The following is a 20,545-nucleotide window of genomic DNA, read 5'->3' on the forward strand; positions in this document are numbered from 1 at the left end:
GGACCTTGAACCGAATGATGTGGAGTTCTTTGGAAAGAGTTTCTTCCCCTAGAACCCCTACCCCCACTTGTTGTTCCTCGCCTATGACTTTGATTTGTACGCGCCCTTGAAACTGTGGGTGAAGCTGCACTAGAAACCATGGAAATTCCTACTGTTGGTGTTCTAGGTATAACCCTGTTTCCATATGGTGGTGGCCTCCGACTTTCCCCCCTTGGGAAGGTACGAGGGGCCTTCCCCATAGACCCTGTTTCACGTGGAAAGATGGCTCTGCCTTCACCCTTTAAATCTAGGTGTTCTTCGACATAACGAGCCTGTTCTACAGCTTCTGCAACTGAGGATGGTTTCCACATCCGTACCATTGCCCTAATCTTAGGTCTCAATCCATACATAAAACGATCTGCTTGGCGCTGATCAATATCCATGTAGGAAACGTACTTGACTAATTCCATAAATCGAATTTCATATTCTTCTACAGTACAAACTCCTTGTATCAGGGCATGGAAGGCTCCTACCTATTGTTCTTCATAATATGCTGATAGGTACTTCTTCCTAAACCTCTCCTCAAACAATTCCCAAGTAACTGTGTCTGGAGTGAGGTGCAGTTGACGCTCCAAGTTACCCCACCAATTCAGAGCACTATCTCTGAGTTGGAATATTGCTATTTTGGCTTTGGAATTGGAATTGTAATCCCTTAGTACGAAACACCTTCCCATCCCCTCTAACCAGGCTTCTGCACGCTCACTGGCACGACCTCCTGCAAATTCTGGGAGTTTAATCTTCTGGAGCTCTCTAGTAATGTCCTCAACTGGAGGTCTTCTATCATAGTCTCTAGATCCCTCGGGGTTCCCTAACCCTGATGAAGGGTGTTCCCCTTCCATTTCATTTGTTTGGCGTCCTCTTAAGGTTTCATTAATTGCTTCCAAGGAACGCAAGATGAGAGGCAATTCTGGTGAAGGTAATGGGTTATTTGAAGGAGGTCCTTGTGAAGACTCTCCAAGCCCTTGGTTCCTTCGTGTTTTCACCATTTTGATTTGTTCAAAATTTGCGTGATATCTACGACTTATTATCATTATTCCTAACCTTTTCTACCACATTCTAGATAGTCCATAGAGAACCCTAAGCAATAGATTAATTTATGCAAGTTAATTTTTACCCACAAAATTAAACTTTAGAACATGTTGATCTGTTTATTTTGGGAAGGCTGCATTTATGTTTATTGCGATATTTATGTATTTAAATAACTTTGTTTATGCAAAGAACAAGTAGGAGATAGTAAACTAGAAAATGCAGTAAAGGTTCTGATGTTTTAGATTCAAAATTTTCACAAAACGCAGTTTTAACATTTATCTCAGCTACATGTAATATTGGGTTTGGGCATTAAACTTCATGCAAAAAGTTGAAACTAAGTAAGGGCTATAGAACATGATTTTCTTCATTTATGAAATGGAAATTTTTTTTGTTTTTGTTTTTGTTTTTGTTTTTAAATAAATAATGTATAGACCAGCAGTCCAAAAGTCAATTAATATTCAATACAATTTTCTTTTTCTATTTTTATAAATAACATGTAACCCTATATTGAATTGGAAGTATTTTTCATTTTATTAATTTTTTTTTTTTTTTTTCCCATATATGCACACAATATATCTATATATATATATATATATATATATATATATATATATATATATATATATATATATATCTATATATATATCTATCTATATATATATATATATATATATATATATATATATATATATATATATATATATATATATATATATAACTCAAGCGAGGCGAGGATTTTTCATTTTTATAAAAACCTTATATATAATTAATCCAAAAGAATCAGAGGTGTAAAATAGAGGAGGAAAACAGATACTTGTATGATTAGAGATTTTTTTTTTTTTTTTGGTTGTTAAATTTCAAAAGAAACAGAGGTGTAAAATAGAGGAGGAAAACAGATACTTGTATGATTAGAGATTTTTTTTTTTTTTTTTTTCAAGGCATCCAGAAAAAAAACACATAAGTGAAATGAATGATTTTTTTTTTTTTTATTTTGACAGAGTAACCTGAATACCAGCAATCCAGAAGAGGTTTAGCATTCCATTATAGATTTATTGTATTCATACCATTATAGATTTATTCTTTCATTTTTATAGATAACATGTATACAATAATCTAAAAGAAACAAGAAACATTTAGGTGAAATGGAGAAGGATTTTCCTCATTTTTATAATAACCTATATCCAATCAATTTAAAAGAGACACATAAGTAACATGTAGGTCTTCTAAAATAGAAGAAAACACGTACCTGTAAAAGTCCATACTAACCAGATGTGTTTAGCCACATTTTCAAAATATAATGAACGCTAGGAGGAATTGAACCTGAACTATTCCAGTAGTGATAGGTGCGTGATTTGCAACATACAGTTGTACTTGGATGTAGACATTGTTCCGTCTTAAATCAGGATGTCATAGTGGTCTCAGGAAAGTGCAGATACAGATACACAAGGAAGAATGCTTTTAGGTGAGCTAGATCTCTATGCTGACCATAAAATTCGTTTCAGACAAAATATTGACATGGTTTCTGAAACTAGATTGATCGGCCATTTGGGACATGGACAAGATATTATGGGCAGTGATTGTTTGAGATCTCAAGATAGGTGTAGGAGCTTGTCTCAGAAGTATGTTCCAAAGACATTTGGAGAATTGGTTGGGCACAATTTAGCTGCCCAGGCTCTCATGAATGCTATAGTGAGGGGAAAGATTGCTCCAGTTTATGTGTTCCATGGTCCTCAAGGAACAGGTAAAACATCATGTGGTAGAATATTTTCAACAGCCATGAACTGCCATTCTTTGGATCTGTCACGTCCTTGTGGACTCTGTTGTTCATGTTTAACTCAAAGTCTTGGTCAGAATTCAGATGTAAAAGAAATTGGTGGCATTGGCTCCCGTCATTTGAGACTTTTCAGATAGCCCTTGAAAACTGCATGCCACTTGTTCTCATGATAGAGGAAAACAAAGAAGTTAATTCAGATGGGGTGAAAGTAGATTTTGGTGACAAGGAGACATGGGAGTATTTGTTCAAAGATTACTGGATTGAGCTAAAGGAAAAACTATCCTTGACATTAGAAGAGATTATGAAGGCTACACATCCTTTCAAGGATGCTGATTTTACTGAAGATGCAGAATCAGATGAGACATTTGATGGAATTGATGCATCAGTCTCTAGTTCGGACAGTGAAATGAATCAGTTTGTTGAGGAGCAGTATAACATTGGAAGGAAGAGAAGGAGAAGGTCTAGAAAGTTTGTGCCTGGGGAGCAGCATAATATAGGATTGGAGCAAGAGACAAGGAGGAAAGAAATATCTTCGACTAGAGAGTTCAGCAGTTGGGCTTCAAAGGAACTTTTAGAGTTTATTGGATATTTGAAAGAAGATGCTGAAAAGGCTATTTCTCTTTTTGAGGTTCAACAACTCTTGCTAACATATATAAAAGAGAATAGGTGTTATGAAACCAGCTCAAGAAAAGATAGAAAAGATAGATCAACGCCTTAGAATTCAGCCTCTTCGAGGGGGCAACCTCCTTTACATTACATAAATGAACAATTCTTGGATGATACAAATGACAAAACCTCCTTTCTATATATAGGAGTCTAAGGAGTCACAATATAATCCAGCCGACCTAACAATAATAATATAAAGCCACAAAAATAACAATAGAGGGATTCTATGGGGCACAGAAATAACAATATGGGGGTAATAGGGGCACAACAATATAAATAAGGGGTATAACTACAATAGTAATGGGGTAATCACTAGTATTATAGGGACCCAACATGCCCCTCTCCTTCAAAAAAGTGTTGTCCTCAACGCTTGAGCAGTTCTGGATACTTCTGCATAAAATTCTCATCCTCCCATGTGGAATCTTCAGCGGATAAGTTCTTCCACTTGATAAGATACTCTGAAATTGATCGATTTCGTAGCTGTCGAGTTCTTGTTTCTGTGACTGCTTCCGGTTCCAATATAATTTTTCCTTCCTCGTCAAGTTCTGGCAATATTGTTTGAACTGGGAGCTTGTCGCCTATAACCTTCTTTAAACATGAAACATGGAAAACTGGGTGCAATCGAGAAGCTGCAGGAAGCTCCAATTTGTATGCCATAGTACCAATCTTTTCCAACACCTTGTACGGACCATAATACTTTGGTGATAATTTATTATCCTTCTTAGCTTGCTTTAGGGACATTTGCTTATATGGTTGTAGCCGTAGGAATACCCAATCACCTACATCAAAACTTCTTTCACTGCGATGTTGATCTGCCTGTTGTTTCATTCTATTTTGTGCCAACACGAGGTTATCCTTTAAGAGTTGGAGGACTTGTTGTTGATGTTCGATGTGATGTTCCACTGCCTGAACCTTAGAATTTTCTCTTAAATATGATGTGATGGATGGTGGTTGATACCCATAAAGTGCCATAAATGGGGTCATTTTTGTTGCTGTATGGAAGGAAGTGTTATACCACCATTCAGCCAGAGGCAACCATTTGACCCATTGTGTCTGTTTATCAGATACAAAGCAACGAAGATATCCTTCCAAACATTTGTTTACTATCTCAGTTTGCCCATCAGATTGAGGATGATAAGATGAGCTATGAGCTAACTGAGTACCAAGACAAGAAAATAATTCTGTCCAAAAATTTCCAGTGAAAATGGGATCTCTGTCACTTACAATAATCTTTGGGTTTCCATGTAGCTTTTGAACTGTTTCCATAAATGCAGTAGAAACTGTACTGGCTTTAAATGGATGTGATAATGCACAAAAGTGTGCATACTTGGTAAGTCTGTCAACTACCACCATGATGACACTCTTTCCCTCAGACTTGGGTAAACCTGTGATAAAATCCATTGAAACCTCCTCCCAACGTTGGCTTGGAATGGATAAAGGTTGTAATAGACCCGGTGTCTTAATTGTTTCAACTTTATTTTGTTGGCAAACCAAACATTCCGCCACAAACTTTTGAATATCTGATTTAAGGCCATCCCAAAAAAATTCCTTCTTAACCCTGTGGTAAGTTTTTAAAAATCCTGAGTGCCCTCCTAAGGGAGAAGTGTGCAATTCCATAAGAATCTTTTGTTTTAGCTGGGAATTCTTACAGAGGTATAAGCGATCTTTGTACCATAACGAATCATTTTGCCAGCTAAATGTATCAGAAGTACTGGAATCTTGTTGTAGCTTTCGAATAAGTGCCCACACTTCTTCGTCATTCTTCCATTCCTCCCTTGCTTCGTTTATCCAATCTGGTTGGATAATAGAAATGGCACACAACAATGCTTCCACATCCTCATCCTTTCTTGAGAGTGCATCTGCCACCACATTTTGCTTCCCTTTTTTGTAGATGATTTCAAAGTCATAACCCAACATCTTTGTGACCCACTTTTGTTGCTCTTCAGAGGATAATCTTTGTTCTAAAAAGTATTTAAGGCTATCATGATCCGTTTTTACCTTGAAGTGTCTTCCCATTAGGTAGGGTCGCCATTTCTTAAGTGCATGGAGTATTGCCAACATTTCCTTCTCATAAATAGCTTTGCTTAAAAACTTTCCCTTGATTGGACGACTTTCAAAAGCAATGGGTCTTTCATCTTGCATTAGAACAGCACCAATTCCATTTCCTGAAGCATCACATTCCACAATAAAGGTTTTTGTGAAGTCCGGTGTAGCTAAGACCGGTGCTTGGCACATTGCCTCTTTAAGATGTTCAAAGGCCTTTGTTGCTTCCGGAGTCCATGAAAATGAATCTTTCTTCAATAATGTTGTTAGAGGTGCTGCTATTCTCCCATAATTCTTAACAAACTTGCGATAATACCCTGTCAACCCAAGAAATCCTCGCAGATGCTTTATGGATGTGGGGATTTTCCATTCCTTAATGGCTTTAATTTTGCTAGGGTCTACCTTAACTCCTTCATGAGATACAATATGACCCAAATATTCCACCTCCTGGACTCCAAAGAAACATTTGGATCTTTTTGCATATAATTGTTTCTCCTCCAATAGTTGTAGCACCTTGTCAACATGTTCAACATGATCCTTCCAAGACTTGCTGTAGATTAGTATATCATCAAAAAATACTAACACAAATTTTCTAAGGAATGGTTTGAAAATTGAATTCATCAAACCTTGAAATGTTGAAGGTGCATTGGTAAGGCCAAAAGGCATGACCAAAAATTCATAATGACCCTCATGAGTTCTAAATGTCGTTTTCGGAATGTCTTCAATCTTCATTCTGATTTGATGATATCCCGAACGAAGATCCAACTTGGTGAAGTAAATTGATCCATGCAATTCATCCAGTAATTCATCAATGACAGGAATGGGGAACTTATCTTTAATAGTGAGCTTGTTGAGCTCCCTATAATCTGGACACATGCGCCATGATCCATCCTTCTTGTGCACCAATACTACTGGAGCTGAGAAAGAACTTTGACTCGGTTGAATTATACCAGCCTCTAGCATTTCTGCAACCATACGTTCAATTTCACTTTTTTGGACATATGGATATCTGTACGGCCTGATGTTTGGAGGAACACTTCCTGGAATCAGATGAATAGCATGATCATGATCACGCATAGGTGGGAGACCTTTGGGAGTCTCAAATACCTTGGAATGATTGTCCAGGACTTTTTGGAGATCTGGAGAAATAGATGATTCCAATGTGGAAACATCTAGCGAACATAATTGTGCAATTACACCTCTTTGCTCCTTTTTTAGAAGCTTTGTCATGCCATTAGAGCTGATTATCTTTCCTGGTTTCCCTGCAATACCCCTTAATTCAACTTCCTTTCCTTCCACAGAAAATTTCATGAAAAGTTCTTGAAAATTAAAAGCTATTGTACCCAAGGATTGTAGCCATTGGACTCCTAGTACAACATCAGCACCTCCCATTGGAATGGAAAGCATTGGGCTAGTCAATACATATTCTCCCATGGATAGCTTGATATTATGGCACTTTCCAGAACAATTTATTGTTCCTCCATTTGCAATCATCACTTGACACTCTGGTGCTGGATATAGGAAGCAATTCAATTCTTTTGCTACCCTACAATGAATAAAATTGTGGGTGCTTCCTGAATCAATCAACACTATTACCTTTTTCTTCTTGATTTGTCCTTCTATCTTGATGGTTTGAGGAGTGGTAATTCCCGCCAATGCATTACAAGATATGGTCGGATTTATTTGTTCTTCATCTAGGCTTTGTTCCTGGAATATATCCTCTTCTTTTGACCTTTCTTGCTCCTTTTCTTCTTCCTCTTCACAATCTATGTAGAATAATTTCTTCTCAGCACACTTATGACCTTTTGTGTATTTGCTATCACAATTGTAACAAAGCCCTTTTGCTCTTTTTTCTTCCAATTGTTGTGGTGTCAACCTTGTAGGTTGTGGAAGACTATGGGCAACAACACTTCCATCTTTATAGTTGTGAATGGTATGCTTCCTAGTTGCCATAATTTTGCTTTCCATTTTTCTTGCTAACCTGAATGCCTTCTCTAATGAATCAGGTTCCCAAAGGCGCACATCATGTTGGATATTATCCTTTAAAGACCCTATGAACACATCAATCCTATGCTCCTCTGGAATATCTTTTACCCTTATGTTCAATTTTTGGAACTCCTCAATGTGCTCCATTATTGAACCCTTTTGTTTGAGACTTATCAATTGGCTAAAAAAAGTGTTGCTTTTTGTATCCTCATAATGTGCTATCAATTCTTCCGTAAAAATTGCCCAAGTGATAAATTGTTTACGAGAACAAAGCCATTGATACCATACAAACTGATTTGGTTCCAAATATAAAGTTGCCATACGTACCTTTTGTGTGTTTTGCACATTATTGAGATCGAAGAATTGCTCCATCTGTAATATCCATGTGGCGGGATCCTTGCCATCAAACTTCCTCATATCGATTTTTGGAACATGGTGAGTCTTTGATCCAACATTAGAGTCTATGGAATCATGATTAACATTTCTTTTGTTCTCATCATGAGTTTCCTTTACTACCTTTTCACCATTAGTGACCCTTTCTTGTAGCAACTTCTTCAATTCTTCCATGTCTGTCTTCAAATCTATCTTCAAATTTACCATCGAATCTTCCATCTTAGCTTCCATGCCCTTTATCTTAGATTCCACTCCATTTATCTTAGATTCCACGCCACTTATCTTAGCTTCTGTTAGCTTTTGTGAGCGTGACATTTGTTGCACTTGTTCTTGTAATTTTGATATATCATGTAGCATTTCTTCCTCTTCTTCATGAGTCATGCTAGAGCTTTCAGGTTCCTTACTAGGTGTTTGCATTTTCTTTCCTCGGGGCATCAGTTACCGATAATAATGCTTTACTATGCCCTTTGAATTCCGTTAAACCAAGCTTACATAAAAATTTAAAAAAAAAACTACACACCTTTTTTCACTTTATAGAAGCCTGATATTGAATCTGATGTATCTCTGTAATTTCGGATCATCCAGTTCTGAAATTGCTACCTGTAGTAGCCTTCTGTGTCCTCTTTCCAATGCCACAAGTCTGAGCCAAATTGGATTCTCCAAGTAAGAGTTATGTGAAATCTCCCACAGTGACTTGCTTTTAGACTGGTTCAGTAGAGCGAACTTGTACGACGTGCCACGAGTCACTGTTTCAACCTTTGAATCTGAAACACACATACAAGAAACTACAGTCCGTCCTCTTTCTGTACCTTCTTACGAAATTTCAATCTGATCCCCAGAGAGAAAGTTATGACGATTTTCCCCAGGTCACCTGTTTTGAATGTAATTCAGGAGTCTGCAAAAAGACCAACTTCCTCAGATCATATCTTCGCAAATATTGTGCGAAAAGATCTGAAATTCGGACCCAAGGTTCATCGCGATTCCTTCTCAAATGGGTTTTTTTTGCGACTTCTGAAACGTCACAGAAAAAAAGTTATAGCGAAAATGCCACGATGACCTGTTTGGAGCAGCGAAACCCTAGAATCCAAAGCTCTGATACCAAATGTTATGAAACCAGCTCAAGAAAAGATAGAAAAGATAGATCAACGCCTTAGAATTCAGCCTCTTCGAGGGGGAAACCTCCTTTACATTACATAAATGAACAATTCTTGGATGATACAAATGACAAAACCTCCTTTCTATATATAGGAGTCTAAGGAGTCACAATATAATCCAGCCGACCTAACAATAATAATATAAAGCCACAAAAATAACAATAGAGGGATTCTATGGGGCACAGAAATAACAATATGGGGGTAATAGGGGCACAACAATATAAATAAGGGGTATAACTACAATAGTAATGGGGCAATCACTAGTATTATAGGGACCCAACAATAGGCTTCAGGATCCTCGCAAGAGAAGTCTGATTATTTGTGATGAGAGATTGCGCAACCTATTTGGAAAACCTACTGTGGGACAGTTTGAGATGTTAAAGCTTCTTGAGTCACACCTTCCTTCAAAGCAGTCATGTTTTGTGGAAGGAAACTCAACACATTTAAGTCAAGGGTCTCCAACTGATAATGATTACAATATTGAACTTGATGACAGTAGGGAGAAAGTTGGCAAGAGTGTGACTGATAAAAGGCGCAAGTCACGCAAAAAGATGGATGATAAAGTACCAAGATCTAATCCAAATGATTTTGCTGCAATAAATGTACATAATATTGGGTTAATTTACATGCGGCGTACTTTAATTGAAGATTTGCTGGAAGATCTTACGAGCTTCAATGCCAAAATTGTTGGTTCTTTCGTGCGGATAAGAATATATGGAGGGAATCGGCAAGAGGTGTATTACCGGCTTGTTCAAGTTGTCGGTACAAAGAAGGTTGTGGATGCTTATAATACAGGGAGAAAGATAACAGATATTATTCTTGAAATCTTGAATTTGACAAAAAAGGAGGATGTATCCATCGATGCAGTGTCTAATCAGGACTTTACCGAGGAGGAGTGTAAGCGCCTGCGGCAGAGTGTAAGATGTGGACTTGTTCATCGACCAACTGTGAGTGAGGGATAGGTTCTAAACAAAGCCGGATGCTACACGGGAATAACCATGGCTGGGACGCTCTGGAAACTACCTAGTTCAATTCGAGTGACGCAAACTAGATAACGAACGAGGGAGAGATTTGACCACTCTACCTATTACCGTGTACGGCAGAAGATTGACCTGAAGCGGATGTGGAAAACATCTCGGATCAACGAGGCGCTGTCAAGACATACATAAATCGAACATAGGCGCAACATGGAGAACCACAAAAACACCCCTAGGATCCTCAACAGTGGGAACAAAATGGGAATAGCTTCCCTAAGGGCAACCTGCGAAAACCCTTTTGGTATAAGGAGAAGTATAAGCAAACCCAACAGTCCCAATCTAAACAAGCAGGCCAGGGTGACCAAACGCCTCCATGAAAAGTTAATACTGCGGCTTCTGCTGCGCACAGCCATGTTTATATAGACTGTAACATTGATTGCCTTATTGATTGTCATGACAAAACCTGCGGGAGGAGTGCTACCCACCTCAAATTTTATTTGCTCGTTTTGGAGAAGACTAGAAGATAATCGAACCAGCGCAATTTCATCACGAAATCACTGATTTCTGCCCTGAGAATCCATGATGTCGAGGGCTTTTCATCTCAATCAGGTTCTCCGTCAACAACAAGAAATGACTGCCCTCCATAAAACAGTGCGGGGTTTTAATAATTTCCGTTGTTTAAACCTGGACTCTATATCTTCGCCACTCACCTTTCTATGTCTGCAAATTCATAAATAGTTAAACAGACACCGATACCATACTCTGAGAGGCGCTCATAACAAGAAATGGCTGCCCTCCATAAAACAGTGCGGGGTTTTAATAACTTCCGCTGTTTAAACCTGGACTCTATATCTTCGCCACTCACCTTTCTATGTCTGCAAATTCATAAATAGTTAAACAGACACCGATACCATACTCTGAGAGGCGCTCATACCGGTGTAAGAGTTACTCCCTTACTATAAACATTTCCAAGTCCAGAAATCAGGTTTATGATGAGGCAATTTAAGATCTGTAAATGGGTGCAAGGTGGGCTTTGGTGGGCAAATTTGAAGAATCTATATATTAGAATTATGAGTCCTTATGAGGGTTACAAATTCATACAACGGAATTTGGGTTTAGTGGGTTTTGGGCCCAGATTGTGAACTAAAGCTCTGATACCATTATGTAAGAACCCGAATCCTATTATTAGAGCCTCTATTTTGTTATACACTAACAGATCTATTTTCCTGTTAATTTATAAATACTAAAAGGAGCTTGCTGATCTTTTCACATAGCTTTAAACATTTAACATCTTATCATTTTATCATAAGCAACATAAATTAAGGTGACCATTCCATTGATATCAACTTAACAATAGTAATCCATGGAAAAATACCTGTTCCGGCGATTGATGATGATACCTTTGTCTGATAGCTCCAGCTGAACGCTCCTTCTGGCCGACCCAACCGGATTTACCTCCCAGCCAACTAGGAAATAAATTCCTAGCCCAGGAAACCTCCACAGGTTCCCTAGCCCTCCGTGCCCAAGTCCAACCAGATATAGTGTGTCCTCAAGAAGAATGTGCAAAACTAGATAATGATACTTTCCTCCTCTCAAACCCAAGAAACCTCCACAGGTTTCCAAGGTCTCCCAAAATCATAACAAGGCCAAACAATCACAACCAACCCCCACAATCCTAAGCAAGACTCTCCCCCCTTTCTTCCTTCCCCCTTCCCTTTTTATACCCTCTTTCTTCAACCACCTCTCATTAATGTCATTAACTCTCACCCATCCTTGGTTGACTTCTCTTCTAAGCTAGGAGTACATTTGGAATTGTGATATGAATATAAAACTGAGAATTTAATGGGAAAGGATCATGTCTTCTCCCAAGTAAATCTGAAAAGTACATTTGGGAATGTGAAGTGTAATTACATGGAGAGGACCATGTCTTCTCCTTAGTAAATGTGAGGGTACATTGGGGAATGTGAAATGAATAAATATATATTGATGATAAGATGGAGAGGACTATCTCTTCTCCCATGTGAGGGTACATTGGGGAATGTGAAATGTGCTTACATGGAGAGCACCATGTCTTCTCCTTAGTAAATGTGAGGGTACATTGGGGTATGTGAATGAATAAATATATTTTGAATTAATGGAAGGAGACCATATCCTACACAATATTCAAATTGAGAAGGTAAGTGGGGAATTTGAATAATGGAAATCATAAATTTATTTTAGACCAATCTTTCTCAATATTTTCAGATAATGTAAATATTAACACAATTTGTAGGATAAGATTTAAGTGGGGCATTACAAAAGGGGGCCCAATGCAGGGTGGGTTGGGGAAGGGGTGTGAGTGTGATCACATTCACATGTACCCCCATGATGATATATGACAATAGCATGAAGACTCTTTACGACACTTTTGTCTTGTCATGAAAATGACATAGTTGAGTAAAGTTAATTGGTCTTACATCTTCTTGCCTTGCAAACTTGTTCCTCCATTTAGTATGTTGAAGAACTATACCATGGCTATTAAGGCTCCTAGGTGTTGAATTCATTGGAATGCATAAGTATTATCAATTTATCACTCCCCTCACCTAAGTTCCCTTATGAATCTGATTTTATAATTGGGGTTGAAGTGCATGACATTGCTATGCCTTCATGAAGAATTTGGAGGTATCATAGGCTATGGGGATAGACTTGAGTAAGGGTGGGAAGATGGCCAGGGCTATGGATCACTATCCTTGATGTTGTGGTCTCTGTGAGCTGAACAGCCCTAGAAAAATGACTTTATTAATGGATATATGATGTCAAATAACTGCAAGGCTTGGTGGCATGCTTGGTTGTTCAAGCTACATAGTGGCAAGAGTGATTTGAAGAGCATATGGTCTCCAATCAATAATGAAAAAACTTTGCACCAAGAACAAGGGACCAATCTCCTTGAATAGGAAATTGAATCCCATGCCACTCTATTTGTTCTTAGGATTAGGCATGTGGAAATAACCTTAGCCTTGGCCTCCTTGTAGCATTTGGTTGCACATATCATGGCTAATTTGGCCCTTCCATGGTTCATTTGGACCTTCACTTGGATATTATACACTTTGTGGTATTTGATGACAACTTCTCTAACTCCAATAGTGTACTAGTGGCCCCTTCTCTAGTATCCATGTCCTCTGACCTAACAAGAGACTAGAGAAAAATGGTATGATGGTGTTTGGAAAACTATTATCACTACTCTTTGATTTAGAGTTACAACCACTAACAATTTGGTCTAGGAAGTGAACTTGATCTAGTGATTACAATTTAAGATAAGTTTATTTTATTATATATATTATATTTTTTCAAATAATATAATGTTTAAAACCATATATTGAACAACATCCCTCAATTTAATAAACTTCTCTTGTAAATTTGTAGATTTATTACATTTACTCAGAGAGAGAAAAAAAAAAGATAAATAATATTTTTATACATTACAATTCTACCCTATTCTTTTAATATTAAATCTCTATCTTCTATGATTAAAAAATAATAATAATTACTATAATAATAATTACTAAAATTTTAATGATAATTTTTGCTGAATATTATATGTGTAAGTATCAGATTTCGAAAAAGTAAGGATGTTCTCATTGTCATTGACATTTTATTATTATTATTATAAATCTGACAAACTTCTGCGAAGAGACGTTTAAGCTTCTTCCAAAGGTAACAGAAACATAGCACTATAAATATGAGCAGATGAAACTCCAAAAACAAATATAGAATACTAACTAAAAAAATGTTATCAGTTATCAATGCTTCCTAAAGGCGTGAAGTGGTTTCTTAATTTAGTTATTATCTCAAATGCGCTGCACAATCATCTGCAATATCATCAGTACTCTCATTATTATACCTAATACCAGCATAGCACAGTCAAAGTGGTTTTGTTGATTGGATATGCACTCTGCAAACGCGCTAGTGTATTTAGCACTCTCTGCACATGTAGGGCCGAAGCACAACCACACTCCGCTGCTATCTATGTATATACGTTTACCATCCCTTGCCATCTATATATATACGTTTACCATCCCTTGTGTGTATATATGTATGTGTATACATATCATTTCTTGTGCATTTTTTTTTCAAGTTGGCCTTCAAGAACATGAAGATGAGGAGGTGTTTGGATTTCTTGGATGGTATTGCAACTCATCCAATATTGATACATAGTCGAGTGAACAGAACTGTATTCTGGATTCTCACGTTCATGATAGCCCTGGTTTTTGGTATAGGCCTGACCCTGCTGATTCTGCTGATAACCCTCCACCCACAGGCTCCTCAGTGGGGACTCAAAGAGATCCACATCAAAGAACTGGACGCCTCAAGAGCCAGTGACTGTGATGGGGCAGCTGCCTGCCTCAAGACGAAGATGGAGGTGAAAATCCTAGCGCACAATCCTATAAAAAAAAGAGCGATATTCTATGAAGAGATTCACATTGGTGCCCTTATGCTGGAAGGTGTGCAGGTCGGGGGAGAGTATGTTATAGAGCCATTTTATCAGAAAAGCCTTCAGACTAGCACCATAATGGCTGTTTATGGGTTGAATGAGTCAATCCCCTTGGATACCTTCACGTGGGAGAGGCTGCAGCAGGGAGTGGGAGAAAGAGTTCTCAGAGTGCAGATCAGAATCCATGGAAGATCGATAGTGAAGCTCATGAAATGGGTAAGGCAGCGTTTTAAGTTTGTGGTGGAATGCAGTGCTCATTTCAGTATTCCTCGTCATAGTACATTCACTAAGTTTTCTTTCCATCTCTGTAGAGATAAAACTTGAGTGGTTGTTGGGAAGAATGATTGGTGTCTTCACATCTTACCAGAAATGATTAGGATCTTCTTTATCCAAATTCAACTTCTGCATATTATGAAAAATGATTAGAATTTTCGTTACCCAAATTCGATTTTCTCAAATAAGAAGTGATATCATAAACATTGATGTAAGCATGATTTAGTATTTGCTAAACATGTATATTTATAACTCTCTTATATCTGGTCCCTTGTGCTCATTTCTAACTCATCCAAAGCTATTGCTACAAAAGCAATTTGACATATCTGGTTCTTGCTCATTTCTGCCCATCAACAGCTATTTCTACACATTTTCTTGAGAGATAAGTAATGTAAAGCAATTTGAGATACCTCAGTGATCAATATCTCATCTGTTCTAACTACTGCGAATAAATGAACAAAACAAGCATGAAATATTGAATAAATGAACAAAACAAGCATGAAATATTGAATAAATGGATAAAACAAATATAAGATATTGTGACCAAAGTAAACCAGTTTCTAAGGCAATGGAGAGCAAGCCCCTTGATTCATGTGATACTATTGTCTCTGAAGCTGTCAGGTAGTAAACTGTATTGGTATCCATGTCATGCCCTTGCGCTATTTTTCTCTGTGTAATTATAATGTCACAAGCTATTATATTGGTATATCTTTCGATTCCTGTTGTAAGAGCGCTGTACACAATTCACAAGATAATAAAAATAGTTTTTTTACATATAATATATGTTATTGTAATCATTTAAAATTAAGCCTAATTTTAAATTGATGTAAATTTTATTTTTATTTAATGTATAATAAATATTTGAGTTTGAATAAGTATTATTTTGTCTCTATCGATTTATTTACTTTTCGATATAATTTATATTATTGTAATTATTTAAAATTTAAAATTAAGATTTTAAATAGTATTTCAGCTTTAATAAGTATTTTTTTCTTTTAAGTTTTTGGCAAAATTATAATTATATATATATAAACTAACTAACTAATTAATTGATGTTGGTTATCTTAATAAGGAAAATAGAGAATTACATAGAGATTATCATCATTTTCACTCAAACAATTTAGAGAATTTAAGGAAACTGAAATCTCTACTATCCCCCATACCAAGTCCAAAGCAAAAGTTACTATGCAGTACATGATTAACCAGATTTGTAGCCCATACATAGAAAGTACAACATACATTAATAATAGATTGACTTCAATCCCAATACACTAAGGAAAACCAAACATAGAGAAAAAATGAACAAGATCATTGACTCCCATAATAGCCTCTTCAAATGGTACGCAATAAGCAGAGGCTCCATAAAGCCACTAGGTCGTAGGCGACAAACTCCAAGAACCATGAAGAATCCAAACGATGTCCAAAGGAAGCAACACATATCAAGTAAGATTAGCCAATAAAGTTTTGTAGAAAACTGCTTGTGTAGATCTTGTGGTTCAAATAATATTCGTCAACCTCAGAATAATACAACCATGAACCATAAGTCATATTGCAAGAGAGAAGAGATAAGATAACACCATACTGTAAAGTATACCATGCCGCTAAGTGTGTTAATTGAGAAAAAGAAATACAACAAAGCATAGAATAGACCACATAAAATTAATAGCAAACGCAACATTCCATCAAGAAGCATATAAGTTATATCCAACAACCCATAATAGAAAATCAACCACGGTCAACTCAAGAACCTAGTGCCAAAAATAGAGTCCCTCAAATTCACATAGAAACCAAAGGATACCAACTTTGACTTTGAGGACTTCAAAATAGAACATGAAGTCTTCTGATAGTCAATAAGCATAATAATAGCACAATTCACTTCACTCCTAAGATTGTAAACAAGCCACCATAGAAGAACCATAGTTGTAGATTGCATAAACCCAAAATTGTATAGCAATAAAACCATGAATCCCACTTCCATCAATCTTGATCAGAAGAAACGATAATAAGAGGGTGACCATGATTTGTAGGGGATTCACCATGATCAATTGGAGGATCAGTAAGATCCCCTGAAGCAGAGTAGCTCACCAATAAACCATCAACACGAGCCAAGCAGGAATCTACATTGTCCAAACAAAACCTGAGATTGTGAATCATTCATTTTATATCTTCCAAATGGGAGAAAATATTATAGGTCTCCACTTGTTTATCTTTGAATATCAAGCGTAATTGAGTGACCTTTTGCTAGTGTAAGACCATCGAATTCAAGAAATTAAGCTTTCTCTTCCTAAATCTACCAGGGTTAGGAACCAATTTCACATCATCACCTACCAATTTAGCATTTGAATGATAAGGCATATCCTCTGCCTCTTTGCTCTCTAGAAATAAAATATCCCTCCTAATCTCCAAAGGAACATAATCGAAAAAAGTAACAGTGAAAAATATACATAAGAGCAAAAAAAAAGTTATTCTCTTTAAAAGAATTTGTAAAGTTGAGATTCTTTACATGGTGTAGAGTTATTCTTTTTGTATAATATTTGTAACTTTGAGATTGTGTATATGGTGAAATTGTTGTTAACACAAAAAAAAAATATGAAGAAACAAATAATCCGAATTAAAATTATTTTTTCTATAAGATATTTGTAAAGTTAAGATTGTGTACATGTACATTTATATTACTTTTATGCATGTTGGGTTGAAGGAGAAATTTGGGGCAAAGAAGGGGTATGGAGAAAGTTTTTGAATTTTTTCCCTAGTATGGAAGCACTACAAGAAGGAGTAGATATCACAAGTAGAAGATAGTGCAAAGGCTTGACATGTCTATGCTTGATATATCGCGCAGAGGCTCGATAGATGGATGCTTGACAGAAGTATGCATAATAACCATTTGTTCTTCAACCAATGGGGTATCTTCTAGCAATGTAGGGTAGTTAGACATGGATTAAGGTGGCATATTTAGCCTGAGATGGAGTGATGGATAGTTGAGGAGGGAACATGCTAGAATGGTTCAGGTGGGTGAGTTGGCATGCTAAGTTGGAAAAAGATTCCTCAAACTGGATCTAGTCAACCTTTACAATAAAAAGGATGATCATTGCTAATCAAGTGTTTCAAAGTCTGTTCCTAGTTCAATTCTAGTCTTGATGCTTTGTTGATTTTTTGTTTCATTCTATCCGAGTAATCTGTTTGAGCATACTTTGTTATGCTTTCTAGTGTAAACATTGTAGGTATTTGAATTTTATGGTGTTCGTCAAAGGTATAAATCAAATATCTATTTTCCAAGTCCTGCTATTGGACTAAGGTGTTTATGTATAAATCTTTGTTTTGATTAATATGAATATAATATATCGTCAGGAGTTTTAGTGTGTAATGTTGTGTCTAATAGAAAATATCATGGATGGGATTTGGGTCTGCATGGAGTTTTCTGTTACTATAGCTATTTAGTTTTTATGTATAATTAGAACAATGTATAAATAATGAACCCAAATTTTGTTGTTTCTCATTGAATTTATACCATGCATTTATATTAAAGGACTATCGAAGAATAGATTTCTCACCTAATTTGTAGGATATGTGAAACTGATATTGTATAAAGAATATTTGAATATTAAAATGCATGGGTTAAATAGTGGGAGCATGTATGTTGAAGCCATGGGGATATCTACGACACACTATAACTGCGACAATCTGGGTTAGGTATTTGTAAGCTGATATAGCCTTCTATTCCCTTAATTCCTTTCACAACCTACATAGGTTTTGTAATCCCATCGCATACCTTAGGTGAGACCTCACCTCCTTGTAGGTGTTTCCAATGTTGATATCCTTAGGGGTTTTGTTGGAAAACTCTTGAACCTTGGGTCTTTTCCCCTTCTAGCACCAATAAATGATTCCATTGCCGTGAACTGAAGCCTTGTGGTGAAAATTGGAATGTGAAGGCCAACCTAAGAGGAGATTGAATAATGACTCAACTAGAAGAGGTATGAGTTTGTAGTAGAGAAAACCAGAGTTGTACACATTTCTTTGGAAGCCTGGGTGAGAAAATACCTGTGTGCCGAGGTTGAAAATATTTTCTACAAAAAGTTCCCCATTATATTGTGGGAGTGGCTTAAGTGCCAACCAAAGTGACGAGGACTGGGGCCTTATCTAGGGCCATACTGGTGGATGCTTGAGTTGTTGCATAGAGTGAACACTGTAAGTAATTCTATTTATAGAGTAGTAGATTTCTGGTTAACTTGTGTATTAGAAGGGTATATTTCAAAATTTGCAATATAATCTACATAATATTTTAGTGTAGCCAAGGGGGATTTCTTCAAAAAATAGTGGGGTGGATACCTAATAACATTGTCTACCTTGATTAAAATGTTGTTGTGTGGCAACAAAATAATGTCATTGCATCCTCATACCATGAGCAATTAGAGCCTTGTTCGACACGGGGAATTGAGGGGTTGGTCTAGGGTTGAATTGATGTGGAGAGAAGGACAAGGGGTGCTAGGAGTGATTAAGATTCATAAAAGTGCACTATAAGCGAGTTTAAGGACTTAACAGGAAAACAAGGGTATATGTTAAGAAAGAGGACAATGTTTAGGGAAGCAGTTGGTTCAATGGTCAAGGAAGAAGTACAGAGGGAGTAGAGATATTCCAAGAGGTGGAGAAGTACCATTGGCATCATTAGTCCCATAAAAGAAGATGATGGCATGTCATCACCGAGAGTGGGTGAGACAAGAAACACAATGGGCTTCTTGCACAATGGAACTAGATATGTTTGCAGTCTAAAAAAAGGGGAAAGGACTGTGACAGAAGGATAACAAGGAGGTGTGTCACACAAAATCACATCATATAGCATGGGGAAATTTTAGGTTACCACAAGGATAGAGAGGAAGAGAGAGTAGTGATGGTTGTAGAGGAGGAGTGTCTACACCAAGAGTGGAGCATAGGTCCATGGAGAGCACCCTCAACCTAGAGTCAAGAAGGACACTGCAAAGGAGAAGAAGAAGGGGAAGTGTGACATCCAAGTATCGACATGGAAGGGATAGAGGAAGAGGAAGGAAAAATTTACACAGAGGAATTGTCACACCTTAATGTCCCAGTAATAGCCATCGATGCCCTATATTTAACCAACCACCCTGTGCACACCTTCCTAACTAGAGGTAAATTCTTCTTTATTTGATGATTTTTCTCAATTATCAGTTTCAGGACAATGTACCCACCCGGATAGTGGCAATAGTAGGGAGATAGAGATAAAAGTTATAGTAGGAAGCACGAGTACGCGTATAAGTGTAGGATAAGCTGGGGGAAGACAACTGAGAGGAAAAATATAGGTTACTCCAATCGAAACAAGGACCACAAACTTTAAACAGGTAGACACTAAGGGGTTGACCATGGTAGGTGTTAATACAACATTGAAATTACCAATATTTCATGAAACAAGGATTGAAAACCTGAAACAACATTGGTTTTTATGTTAAGTCTCTAGACTATGAAGCAAATTCCAAATGAAGGAATGAAAATTGCACAATTGGAGACTACCTTTCATGTTTGTGCACTCATATGGTACATGAATTTTAAATCCACTGCTCCCCTAAGACAACCTCGCACTTTGGAAAACATCAAATATGCATTACCAAAAGAATTCCAAAAACCCAAACCAAGTCCAGTTCTTAACAAATATTGAAGGGATTAAGTAGGTCACTAATGAATTGATGTGGGACTATGACTAGAGGTCCAAATTTTTGATGGAGAGGTTGAA

General features: G+C 37.0%; 2 protein-coding genes across 2 annotated transcripts; both read left to right on the forward strand.

Annotated features, from left to right (window-relative positions):
- The first annotated feature begins 2,583 nt into the window (after nucleotides 1–2,583).
- Nucleotides 2,584–10,046, forward strand: LOC149199558 (zinc finger CCCH domain-containing protein 19-like). The gene is made up of 3 exons (XM_089400614.1): nucleotides 2,584–2,809; nucleotides 2,920–3,470; nucleotides 9,357–10,046. Exons 1-3 carry the CDS (start codon nucleotides 2,584–2,586, stop codon nucleotides 10,044–10,046), a joined length of 1,467 nt encoding a protein of 488 aa, XP_089256740.1.
- Nucleotides 10,047–14,292: 4,246 nt separating this feature from the next.
- LOC149199559 (NDR1/HIN1-like protein 26) lies at nucleotides 14,293–14,856 on the forward strand. The gene has a single exon (XM_089400615.1). It carries the CDS (start codon nucleotides 14,293–14,295, stop codon nucleotides 14,854–14,856), a length of 564 nt encoding a protein of 187 aa, XP_089256741.1.
- The last annotated feature ends 5,689 nt before the right edge of the window (nucleotides 14,857–20,545 follow it).

This window comes from Pinus tabuliformis, chromosome 2_1 (genome assembly GCF_031772625.1).
Source record: "Pinus tabuliformis cultivar Carrire ecotype Pingquan chromosome 2_1, CPIR1, whole genome shotgun sequence".
In the NCBI taxonomy this organism is placed as follows: Eukaryota; Viridiplantae; Streptophyta; class Pinopsida; order Pinales; family Pinaceae; genus Pinus; species Pinus tabuliformis.

Excerpts from the sequence above, each read along its gene's own strand:
- LOC149199559 (XM_089400615.1), top strand. The coding sequence starts at position 14,293 with ATGATAGCCCTGGTTTTTGGTATAGGCCTGACCCTGCTGATTCTGCTG.
- LOC149199558 (XM_089400614.1), top strand. The coding sequence starts at position 2,584 with ATGGTTTCTGAAACTAGATTGATCGGCCATTTGGGACATGGACAAGAT. Across the intron at positions 2,810-2,919 it reads CCATGGTCCTCAAGGAACAG|AATTCAGATGTAAAAGAAAT; the intron begins GTAAAACATCAT and ends AGTCTTGGTCAG. Across the intron at positions 3,471-9,356 it reads AGGCTATTTCTCTTTTTGAG|GGACCCAACAATAGGCTTCA; the intron begins GTTCAACAACTC and ends CTAGTATTATAG.